Source organism: Oreochromis aureus, linkage group 5 (genome assembly GCF_013358895.1).
Source record: "Oreochromis aureus strain Israel breed Guangdong linkage group 5, ZZ_aureus, whole genome shotgun sequence".
NCBI lineage: Eukaryota > Metazoa > Chordata > Actinopteri > Cichliformes > Cichlidae > Oreochromis > Oreochromis aureus.
In genome coordinates this window covers 27,425,538-27,438,690 of record NC_052946.1, presented here as the reverse complement: position 1 = coordinate 27,438,690, position 13,153 = coordinate 27,425,538, and the positions used below count along the sequence as shown (strand labels likewise).

At 39.3% G+C, this 13,153-nt stretch overlaps 1 protein-coding gene across 3 annotated transcripts in view; it reads left to right on the top strand.

The window, feature by feature from the left end:
- The window catches only part of pmepa1 (prostate transmembrane protein, androgen induced 1), a 38,589-nt gene that overhangs the window by 18,934 nt on the left and 6,502 nt on the right, over nucleotides 1-13,153 (top strand). The window contains exons 2-4 of one of the 3 annotated variants that reach the window (XM_039612411.1): nucleotides 1,877-1,906; nucleotides 10,374-10,528; nucleotides 13,039-13,092. In XM_039612411.1, coding sequence (XP_039468345.1) covers nucleotides 1,877-1,906; nucleotides 10,374-10,528; nucleotides 13,039-13,092 — 239 coding nt within the window. Of the gene's footprint in view, nucleotides 1-1,876; nucleotides 1,907-8,096; nucleotides 8,364-10,373; nucleotides 10,529-13,038; nucleotides 13,093-13,153 lie in introns of those variants that run through there. The other 2 variants (XM_039612412.1, XM_031735831.2) reach the window with 2 other exon arrangements.

Genomic DNA, 13,153 nt, shown 5'->3' with positions numbered 1-13,153 from the left:
GACTTTCTCGTCTCTTTTTCATTCAAATGAACACGGTGTGTGTTTGTGAACGAAGGTCTATCTGTGTGCGTGCGTGTCTGCGTGTGCGGGGGTGCGAGACGACAGGGGTAGTCTAGCTCCTTCTGGCTAGAATTATAATGAGCAACACACACATACACTCGCGCGCACACACACACAGAGCCAGACAAGCAGCTGATAATGAGGTTTGATTTTCATATGTTTCAGACAGAATGCTCTGCAGGTCAGCTAGTACACAGAGGAGCAGTGTGTGTGTGTGTGTGTGTGTGAACACTGAGTGAATGATTTCCGGTCTCCTTGCTGGACTTTACATACTGTCACTTTTTCCATTGTTAACATTAATGGCTTTGTCCAGTACAGCACGAGGTGTGTTGTTTGCTTTTGTCTGTGCTTTGTTTCCATTTCGCTGATGTTTCTGATGTCAGCACAGCATGGATTCTATTTAATTTTTATTCATTTCCTTTATCGTGCCACAGCTCAGCCAGCCTCCTGCAAACCAGAAAAAACAAATATTCTTAAGACATGCAGAAACATAACTAACTGTGTTTGATTGATTGTGGTCAGGATAATGTCTTTTATACAGTTTTACATTTTTACTGTAATAATTTTGGTGAAAACACAGTGCAATTGCTATAGCAGAATTAAAGATAAAAAATGAGCTATATCTGTAAAACCTTTGGACAACAGATGCCAAACACAAGACAACTATAATAAATCCCGCCCACATGCTGATGAGAGCTAGTCAAACAAACAGCATGGTTATATCTTTTAAATAGCAACTTCAAAACATGGCCAACTTCAGAAAACAGACATATGCATACATATCACAGAGAGTAAAACCAAAGTCAAGCCAAAAAGCAAATTATTTACAATTACAAAAATGTATTAGTGGTATTGAAATTGCATTTTTTTTTTTTAAATCTAAGTAAGCTAATGTACAGTACTGTAGCTCAGTATATTCACCACCTGTCACGAAAGTAATTCTTCTTCCAGTATTTTTACAAGAAACTTCAAGAAGCTGTGAACTAGTATAACTTTAATCAGCTGTGTTGCATTTGTTTTAAGTGAAAACAGCATAAAACATGAAAGCACCAAACTTCCTGATTAGTGCGAGCTGCTCAATGAGAAGTTTCAGTACTACAGCCTTTAATGCTATCCAAACACGATTACTTTTTCCTAATAATAATCCTTATTATTATTCAGTCTTATTGAAGTTCTCATTGGTTCTTGTTAAATAACAAAGAATTTTGTATTTTATCATTCTTATTTAAAAAAAACTGAGTCAAATGTGTTATTAGGGTGGACTCTGAAAAGTCATTACAGTCTGAAGGTCAAAGTGTCAAAGGTCACAGCACCTGTATTGTATTGGTGAGAGTTGGCTGGATGCTTTATGTGTTTCATGGTCAGGATATTTAGTTTACTCAGAGTCAGTGACCTACTCTCTGCTAGAGTTAGCATAGCTAGCGTTCCAGATGGGACTTGCAATTTAACATGGGAGTTCCCTGGATTAACACTCTAAATTTAGACTAATGCTTCTCTGTCCTTCTTCTACTCCAGCACTCATCTATTCTATACACCCAGTTCTTACGCTTATTACATATCCTCCAATTCTACTTTATTTTGTCTTGTTGTAAAATGTCTGCACTGAACAGTTAGATAAGGTGGTTACTTACGTGGAGATTGTGAAATAATGCTCTTTATCACAATGGCAGTGATGGTTGTTTTGTTTTGTATATGGACTGTGATATCAGCATTTGTTTTATTATTATTATTACAGTACAGTGGTTTGACATAGTGAACCTCTATCCGTACCAAAATCTGATTTGCATGCATTCTTTTTTCATTTTTTTTTTTACAGGGAAAGAATCTCCATTTGAGATGGATTCAGGTACATATGTCAGCACATTTTACTTGCTGTTACCTCTAACTTCTTCCTGGGTTCAAACCCGGGCAGGGCCTTTCACGCGTTTGCACCTTCTCTCCGTACTTGCACGTATTTCTCTGGGAGCTCCGGTTTCTTCCACCATCTAAAACAATGCCCTAACCAGCAGGATCTGGTCCTCATTTGCAAAGTAGGCTTTGAGTAATGTAAAATTACACACTGTGCAAGTAGATCATGTAAATTTACAGTTCTGGTTTTACATTTTGTTAATCATCTGTTACACACGCAATCATCACACTTTTGGGCTTTAAAATGCTTCAGTCGGTCAGTCTATTGACAACTTTACTGTCTAGTATTTCAATACATCAGCTGTCAAATTCCTGTACTTAAACTGCAGCAGAAGTCCTTATCTAATGTTCCTGCTCGCACTAAAGTCTGTGTGTGTGGGTGTGTGTGTGTGCTCGGTAACACATGACTGTGTGTTGTCCCAAACAAGACGTGATGAGAGAGAAGTTTCCTTTTTCAGAGCAAAGACTAATGAAAGATGAGAATCAGAAATGGGATGACGGTTAGAGAAAGATGAGGAAGGATGATAACTTACCCCTTCAAACACGCACACGCACACACACACACACACACACGCTTGCACACACACACACACACACTCAGATTTCTGTCTCTATTTTCCCACTGTTGAATCAAGCAGTGGGAGTTTTATGGACCAAAGTTCCCACACTTGTTGGCTGCACCATGACTAGGACTTCCAAAGTCAATGGGAAGAGACAGTGTGTATCATTTTGTGTGTCTTTCTTGTATGTATGTGTGGGTGTTTGTGCAAACCTCCCTCACACACACACACACACACACACACACACACACACACACACACACACACACACACATACCACCACCACCCATCGCCCCCTATAGCCTTTCTCATGGAAATTGGCAGGCAAAATTGTGTGAACCTATGACCTATAACTCTGCCTCTCACACTCACACGCATATAGGAGCTTGCACAAACACACTCTCTCTCTCTCTCTCTCACACACACACACACACACACACACATACACATACACACACACAGCTGTCTGTGCTATTTCTGACTACCCAGACTGTCGAGTCATCTGAGGACTGAGAAAGGGGGGAGGAATTAGCGAGCTCTTCTCTCTCTCTTCCTGCCCTTTTCTCCTTCCCTTTCTCCCTTTCTACTCTTTTCATCATTGATTTTTTTCCTTTTCTTTTCTGGTTGCCTTCCTTCCTCTCTTTCCAGCTTTTCAACCTCATATTTTCCATCTCCTTTACTAATATATTTCGTGTCCTGCCTTCTTTTCTGCCTCCCTTCACATTCCCTGCTTTATTCCTCACTCTTCAACTTCTTCCCTTCCACTCCCTCCTTCCTTCCCACCATATTTTCTTCCTCCCTGTCTTCCTTTCTCCTACCACCCCTCCCTCCATTCTCCTGCCCTCCCCACTCTCTCTCTGTCTGCACTCTCAGAGCCATCTGACTCGGCAATGACCGCTCGTGACCTTTAGTTGAATGCAGGAGGAGGAGGAGAAGGAGGCAGATAGACTGAGAGCAGGCAGCGGATGACAAATGAGCTAATTGCTTTAGATTAACCATGGAGTGTCTGCCTGCCTGCCAGGCTTACAGCCTCCTCCTGTCTAGACAACACCACAGAGGGAGGGAAGCGATCAGCAGTCTCTCTCATGCAACAATTCTGAGAAGTGAAAATGTTTCTTTAGCGTTGCACAAGGAAAATTAAAGGAACTGTAAATGGTTATTTAGAATTGTTCTTCCTTGAAAATAAGGCGCTGGGAAGACACAGGTCTGAACTTTGATCTTTCAAAAAAAATATGCTGGATTTTAGTGCAACACTGTAAATCCTGCATAATTCAACCTGACACCATTTTTTTTTTGTTTCAGTCCTAATAAACCAGAAAGCACCACAGACTTTCTGTTTACTCTCTAAGCTGATGTAAGCTGTGCAATCAGACTCAGGATGATATGAGAGACGTCAGGCCTTTATTTTCATGATCAGTTTTTATACAAACCATCTTTTTCTGAGATTATCTTTAATATGCTGCAAATTTTGGGGGCATAATCAAATTCAAAAAACAAAAAATGAAATGTAACTCGCAACTGTTTTAAGTTCAGTCATAAAGTCAAACTTTGACTTCTTCAACTTTTCAGTTTTTTGTCACTTTGAAAATATATGCACGTTTTAAAATCGTGCACTAATTTTCAGTGTCTGATCGCTACAATGTAGCAATGAAGCATAGCTAATAGGCTTAGAATAGTAAGACGTGCTGCTGCAGAAGCCTTGAGGCAAATAACACCAAAACAACTAATGGAGACGAGTTGAAGATGCATTTATTGCATTAAAATGATTAAAACAATTATACAATACAATTATATATTAGAAAGACAGCAGCTGTGATAAACTCAAATGGCGTCATTAGAAAAAATATTCCTGCATAAAAAATAAGGGGTCATAAATGAATCCTCTCAGTTATTTTGGTTGCTTGTCTAATCTGGCTGAAGGTTAAGCACCTGCACTGATTCAATTAGTCAGTCAACTGAAGATAATTTGAAACTGGATGAGCCATTTAAGTCATTTTTAATCACCATCACACATGTGACAATTTTTTTAGTAAACTGAATGGACTACAGATCAGAACAAACAGGTGAGCTGAAAATATCACCTTAACTATTCAGGGATTAAATAAAAATGCTTTTGCACAATACAGTTGCACCCCAGATGGCTAATGAATTAATAAGAGATTTTTTTTAGACTCCATTTGTGTGAAATACAATGAATGTTATGAGTAGAGAAGTCCTCTTTTGGATCGCAGTCCACCGTCCATTATTTAAAGACAAAAAGTAAAAGAGTTTGATAAAGTCAACAAGGGTAGCAGTGTCTTTTGAAAGTTATCTGGGGCAGAGGGATTTCTTTGACTTATAACCTTAGCAATTGTCAATGCAGCGTGGGCTGAGGCTTAATAAACCCATGAATGCGGTTTTCTGTTTGCATTTGGCACAAATACTCGGCGGTGCACATTTTTGTCTGCCAGGAAGAAATCAAATACACTAAAGCTTGATCATTGTTTGCCTATTTGTTTTATATTTCTTTTCTTGTCTCTTTGAATGCACACATATGAGCATGTAGCTGAGATTTTGGAGCCTCTGCAGTTTGAACAAACCTGTTTTTTGTAGCATACCACAGAAACGGTGTTATTATGTATCTTCGCTGGAGCATGTTTTAGCCTCAAGGATGTTTTTCAGCGGTGCATCTGCACAACACATTTGCTTTAAAAATAATTTTGGCATACCAAAAAGGCTTCTGCGATTGAAAGAGAAGAGAAATAAGGATGAAGAATAAGATGACAGAGAGAAAAAAGAAGAAGAGGGAATGGGGAAAATGAGGTGGAATGGCTGCGCATTTTAAATCTCCACGGGGGGGGGCATGTCCTAAATTTTGCAAAAAATAAAATAAAATCTCTCTGCAAAGTTATGCACCTTAAAATGAGCGGCATAAGTGGATGAAAATCAGACAGCTGAGATAATCATTTCCCAGTTAGCATGCAGAATGGAAGGAGTGAGCTAAACGCAGCATTATTGACACTGGAGAGAAAAGAGGGAATCAAAATAAGAGAGGAAAAGAAAGGGAAGGGAGGAGAGCTGCTGGCCGACCTGCTGACCTCGCAGTTTTGGGAGCTCTGTGTTCGGGGGGACTGACAGAGCATGTTTTTATAGCAATAGTAGGAATTTTTCATTGAATGGTGACACATCAATTTGCAAAAGCTGAAAGGAAACAGGATAACAAACATTAAAACGTCAGCGAAAGGCACTCAAGAGTGGTTCAAACTTGTGGCTGTAAATGCGGCTTTCAAACATTCGGTCCATGGGCCAGAACCCCTGGTGTGGCGATGCCAGAATTATTACACGGGTGTAGAAATATCTGGAAGCTTAAACGTATTTTTTGATCGCTACAAGTTGTCTAAACTATTATTATTATTATTATTATTTTTAAACTGTAAAAAAGTTAAAAAAGAAACAAATCTGTAGTTCCAAAATACTTGTAGATCTACTGTAATCTGTAACTTATAGTCTGCTCTTCATGTGTTTTGTAAAGAATGGTTTAATAAATGTGGTTTTACTTATTTAGACTAAAAGAAACAGAGAAGGTGGACATGTTTACTTCTTAATATTAATATTGTTAATTTAATATGCATGGGTTTTGCTGTTGGGGCCCACTTTACATCTGATTTGGCTATATATGTACTTTTACCAAAATGAGTCAAACAAGCCCAGTGTCACTACAAAGTTATAGATATGTGAATATAAGTGCTATAAATATAATGTTAAGATGACCAGTTTTGAGATAGCATATCCAGTATGAAGCAAATAACTAAATTAGCACATAAAAAAAGGTGTTCGCAAATACAAAAGTGCCAGAATGCAACAGTATGGCTTTATGTACTAAATCCACTTTTAATTTTTGAACAATGTTGCCATGAAATCTTCAAACCCCGGACAGAAAGAAGAAAAAAAAGGACTGAAAGGAAGGACGGAAAGATATCAAAGGGAGAAATTAAGGGACATACTGTAGCAGACATGGGAGGAAAGGAACACAGACACCCACATGAGCAAACATAAACAGACTAAAATTATTATCTGTAAACAGTCACATTGCCTGTTAAAGCGAACTGTTGTTATTGTCAAAGGCAAAAAAGGAACAGAGAGGCACTTAAACATACAGCGATGCCAGTCTCGCCATCTGTGTGAAGCCACCCAGACTGTGTGTGTGTGTGTGTGTGTGTGTTTGTGCGTGTGTGTGGGCTCACTGCCTGCTGACAGCTTGTTCTTTCAGCTGGTGCTAAACTCCCACAACTTTTCTTTCCCTCCCTTTCCTTTCCCTTCGCAACATACCGTACCACAGCACAGTGGCCTCTTTGGTAACTATAAACCTTCCAAGCCGTCTTTTCTGCATTCACAACGTCAACAGGAACTCTGACGTTATGTAACAGGGCTGCATGGTGCTGCAGTGGTTAGCAATGTCACCTCATACCAAGAACGATCCTGGGTTTGGACCAACCTGGTCGGCTGGGGCCCCGCTGTGCGGGGGTTTCCGAGTTCACCCTGTGGATGTGTGGGTTACATCCAGGTGCTCTGATTTCTGCCCAAAGAACTTAGAGACAGAGAGAAGATGCAGACGTGACAGTAGCTGATCTTCTGTGATGGACTGAAAAACCAGGACTGTACATGTGGGCCCAATCCACATGAATCCACTGATGTAATTAGGCCCCACAACCCTGACGTTGGCTGGTATTTTTAAAATGTTTTTTATAACATTTTGCAAGTAATATGAGGGAAAAGGGGCTTCATTAGTGTGAAGTTAAATATTCTCATGGTTTGCCTTTTGCTTAGTTTTCTTAGCATTTTGCATAAAAGTGTTATTTTGTGGGAGACAACATATTGGGCTTAGTCCTGGAGGGATGGTGTTGCCTTACAGCTAAATTTAGCTCTGGATATTTATGGACGGTGACACAATTTTCCATATTTTGCATCTGTACACCAGCAAAATAGATTTGGAATAATGCAGTCAGGAGGCGAGTCAAACAGGGCTGAATTACAACATTTGCAGGGAATCATTTCATATACGATCTCTTCATATAATATTTAAAAAGCTGCGCTCTTGTTCTTGACCCCTACCGCACCATACCGTGCCATGACAGGCCATACCAGACCACAACAATCCTTTCAATGATGAAGCAGTCAGTACTAACTATTGTATTCTGCTTGTAAGAGTTTAATTGCCTCAGTGTTTGAATGTCCTAATGAGCAGAGAAGTTCAAACTTCAAACTCAGCTCCCCCTCCCCTCTCCCTGTCTCTCTCTCTCTCTATCTCATCATTATTCTCTCCATCCCACTGACCCATCTGTCTCCTCTCCCAGACGCTCTCACCACTCCCCCTCTTTTTCTCTCCCCTCTCCCTCTGTCTCTTTCTCTGCCTCCCCTCCTCCCTCACACTGACCCCTATTGTTCACAGCTATTGGGTTTTGGTGGCGAGGGAGGGCAGAAGAAAGGGTCTGGTCAGCTGTTTCCTCGATATGTGCGCCTGTGTGTGTCTGGACAGTGTGGGAATGTGTGTGAGAAAAAGTTGCAGACAAAGCTTACTCCAGGCTCAGAGTGTGTGTGACGGCCGGTGAGGACACACATGGTGTCGGAGCATCCACGGGATATGTAGCTTGGAAAGTTTTGTTTTACTTTCTTTTACTTTTGTTGTTTTGGTTTAGCGTTGGTTTCTTACTTTTCCCTCAGTAGGAGATCTTCACGATCTGTCCTCTGGAAATCAAGCTTTTTTTGTGTGTGTGTGAGGCTTGTTGAGTGACGAGACTATGCAACCTTCATCACAGAGTCACAACCATGACAACTGTGTTCAGACACAGCTGTGCGGTGAGTTTCTTATCTGAGATGAAAAGATGTATGTTATCAGATTCCTTTGTATGCACTAGAGTCTGATTTATTTTTAAGCAAGCACGCTTTAGTCTTTAAGTTCATTTTTCCTTTTAAATGCATGCGAATCAGCATATTTGCAGATAGTTGTAGATAGTTATATATGTATATATCTAAATTGTCAATTAAAGTTTTTCTTACATGTGGAAGTTTGCAGCTTTACTAGTTTGTGCATCACTGCATATTAAAAATCTTGGAAATTTGGACATTTGGTCAAGTGAAATGCCATTTAAATGCATCATCTCAGCCAACTTTGGGTTATCTTGTTGTGAAAATCCTTTTAATCCCAGGAAGTGTGCAGCTGCAAATGTTACAGAAGTTTGTCCTAAGTGGTCTTCTGACCACATTCCCTGGAGTTCTTTGGGGTCCTCTTGTGTACATAGACCATACGTGCTAAGCATAAGTGCCTAATAGAAAGGGAAGAATGATGCTTTTAATCGTGGTTTAAATAAAATGTTAGATTTTTTTTTTTTTGTTAAAAAACTGGTGTGTAGTTCCCAGAAACTAGTATATGTTTTAAGTTTGGCTGTTCATTTCTATTGATTATTTAAAACTCTGCTTCTCTATCAAAGAGTTCTGCACGTCTCTGAAACTTCTTTTTTTGCTTTAATATGTTAGTGTAGCCTGTGAGCTAGTATAAATAAATGTGATAAAAAGTAATACGTGAATGAATCCAGTGGTACAGGAGTCATCTGACTCTATACTTCTTTATCTTGTGTGATGGTTTACTGGTAAGAGGAACTCAAGACTGTGATAACTGGTGTGGACTGTGAGAAAAACCGAATGCAGTGTGAGTGTGTGTGGGTAGGGGCTGTGCGGGGGTGAGTTGGTTTGTTGTCTGCTAGTTACTTTATGCTCTTGTGTCTGACTTGGCCCTGACCTCTGCCTGCTCCCTGTGAAACAAACAAAACAAAAACAAAGTGTGAGAAAAAAGCCTCTGTTTCTGTGTGTGGATAATGGCAGTGTTGATGATGGGGGAGGTGGAGCAGGGTTAAGGGGTATTTAAAGCAGGCTGTCTCTCAACAAAGGTGGCCCTGTCTGTCAGCCTGGCCTCGTCTGGCTGTGTGTGTGTGTGTGTGTGTGTGTGTGTGTGTGTGTGTGTGTGTGTGTGTGTGTGTGTGTGAAACACCCTGACCTGACATGAGGACTATATCTTTGTCTGTTTTTTCTTCTAATAACATAAATTATACCAACCTGCTTTAAATGTGTGTTTTCGTATTTGTTGAAGTCATTTTTAACCACTAATGTGTTGAAGCACTCCAAGTACTAAAAAAACAAAAAAAGATGATGAACTCATATATTTTACACAGTATTTATTGGGTATATGCTGCAATACTGTTTAATGTACTTTAGCTCTCTCCATGTTGTTTGACCTCAACTACTAACATCCCCAATGATTAAATGGACAATACTATTTTTCAAATCCAGCCATTAGTTATTTTGTTATTATTATCATTATTATTTTAGATGAATAACTAAATAAGGATTTACAACAGTGTTTTGTTTTTGTGAAAGCCCTGAACTTTTGAAATGTGTATTTTTAGTTGCTTGGAATGAGACTAGAGAGCTGTGATCTCAGCTGTAATTGCCCTAAAACATAATAAGAGGATGGTGATTATGTTATGTGAGGCAACTATACAGGGGATGAGGCCTTTGGCCATCTAAAAAGTCTCTGACAATGATTGAATTTTCCAATAAATACATAAATAGAAATATTAGATCTTCAAACATAATGCAAAATAGGCAGATGTATGCTGATTTTTAATCCCTTAAAGTGCCAAAAATATAGCATCATACACTTTTCATGTCCTTGCAAGGCACGTACATGACCTAACGGTGTTAATGTGACTGTACCATCATCAGGGTTATTGTACAAAGAGCCACAGAGGACTGTTTTCTGCTTTCTTGAGACTTGTACTTACGTCAGTCTTTGTTTCTCTGTCACTGCAGCCCAGCTGGAGTTCGTCCAGATTCTGGTGATCGTAATAGTCATGATGGTGATGGTGGTGGTCATCACCTGTCTTCTCAACCACTACCGCCTATCAGCACGCTCCCTTCTTTCCAGGCACGCCCCTACACGCAGGAGACACCTGCCACTGGCCAACGTAAGTCAAACTTATGCCAGGACTGCATGATGATTTGTTGCCCAAGCTATGCACTTACAGTAGCTCATTCATTATGTGTGCAGCACTTTTTATTCAGTTGGGTTTACATACATGTTGCTGCTAAAAAGGTAACACAGTTCTGACACACCGAGCAAAGAAGAGAAAATGTATTTTAAGGCCTGTAGTTCACTGTTTTCTTCATTTTAAAAAAGTCATTTCATTCAACCTCAATACACCAAAATGTGCACTTGTGTCTAGACTGTAGAATAGAATAGAATAGCCCTTTATTGTCATTGTACATGTACAATGAAATTATGGGTTCTCTGTGCAGGAATTAAATATAAATGATAAGACAGGAGGAATAAATAACAAGCAGAAGAAACATTTACAAAACAGTAGAAAGGCACAGATTGGAGAACAAATTGCTTGAAAGTAGTGCAAAGGGCTCGGTCTGAGTATAGAGTCCATGTGTGAGTCGCCTGAGTGATGAGGGTTACTCAGACCATGGCTCAGATTGGTGAGATGAGTGGGCAGGGTGGGGTGTGCGGCAACTTTGCTTACCTACTGCAGCAATACACCGCTCATTTTTCCATGGTGCCTTTACATAGCTTAAACATAAACGTGTTTCTGTGTCAGAGAAAGACAAAGTTGGTTTGAATATGTGGAGCAAACAGAAAATGAAAAGGTGTAAATGGTGGCAGATATTATGTAAGATAAATGAATGAATTAATTAAAACTTGAAGAAATAAAATAGCACAGTCTGTTTAAGACATGGGATAAAGTTAGTGTCTCGACATTTTATTTTCCAGTAAAGCTATCCGACTTTGCAAGGTTATGAACAAGATATATGTAGGGAGAGAGAGTTAAAGAAATATATGAAAAATGAACGAAATGGTTTATAAAGACAAATAGATAAAACATATAACAAACCCCTCAACCACGCTGACCTTTTATAGTTACAGTCATTAATCTTTATAAACAGACTTCCTGGAGGAAGTGAGCATCTGTTTCAGACAGTTTCACAATAAAAGCAGTTTCAGAGGCGTGCCGACTGGCCGCATGTGATCACAGTGATTAAACTGTGCTGCAGGCTAACGCTAACGCACTGACTCATTTCTTCATTAAGGGCCATCGCGACTTGCCGATGTCTATTTGAAGAACACGCACCGACTTACACCTGAGGCTTCCTCAAACACATGACTTCACTAGTGCTGCCTGAATCACCTTCCACTGAATCACTGTCTGTGTGTGTATGTGTGTGGCTTCAGTTTCAGTTTAAAATATGAGTAAAGAATGAAGCACAAACATGCACATACACACACACATAGAGCTCCTTATAAGCTCAGGGGAGTCATAGTGTCCTAGTTAATTTGGATTAGCAAACAGACATGGTGACGCACATGCAGCCAGACAAGCAGGCAAGAAAACTGTCACCAGAGAGAGTATATATGTTTTTTACAAAAGTTGGAAAAGTTCCTCTCAGATTTTTTTTTAAAGAAGCAAAGAACTACTTTTGTCTTCTCCTCACTACAAGCGGTGACACCGAAGGCATCAAGACACCCTCTAAAAATCAGCTTGAGCTCAAAGTATTGTTCAGTCCATTATAGATTCATGTACACTCTTAATTTCAACGTTTTAAGTCATACTTGTGTTGGGCAATGTTGTACCAAACTATACGTGCTGCTGATTTTAAATGAGCACTGAAAAAATTTATACTTTGTTAACTGAATGTGAAAAAAGCTTACAGTGTCAAATTATGCACATACATTACACAATACGGCTCATATATTTAACTGTAGGAAAAGGTAAAACACAGGGTGAAAGGTACAACATTTTACTGGAGAAGACAGTATTAGGCAGTATAACCTAGATTTAAAAATACTTTAATAGAAGCAGGGCTCATAGTTAGCTTCACACTTTTACATAGACAGGTTTATATAAACAAACGGAGTCCTCTAACAGATAGCATGCACTCATCCATCCAGTAAAGTTTGAGCAAACAATAAGAAGGGTATCAGTACCAAGTCTCATGTTCTATGTTTGGGGAAAGGCGATTGCAGTGGAAAGTCTTTGTGACAGTGTTTAAAACAAGAACTAATATATGACAGGAAGTTACAACCACTCATCTCTAAAAATTACACAGCAGTGTTGAAGTCGTTATTAGCAGCAGTGTATATTTAGCAGCAGTGTATATTCCCCTTATAGTATCTATGTCTTAACCAGATCAATTTTATTGAAATTTGAACTATTACAAATCAGATGAATAAATTATACTTTTAAATAGTGCTAAATGTGGTTTGAGGTCAGCCAGCAGATGAGTGGCTAATGCGCAAACCACAAGAACTGCTTCCCTGCCTACTGAGTGTTTACACTATGCAGACATTCTCATGCTCTTCTTCTCAACATTTTCTTTTACTTACTGCTGTTCTTTGCTAATAGAGATGCAAAATGCAAAAAATGAAGAATTATTTTTATTGTTTAATTACATAAGTGGACTTTCTTGCACACAGGAGGGAAGTCTGTGGTCCTCTGAGGGAACAGGCACAAACAGTGGTCTAAATGAGGTGAGTTCTGCTTCAACCAGTTTGATTTAGTACAAAGTTAATTTAAACCAACATTAGTTAG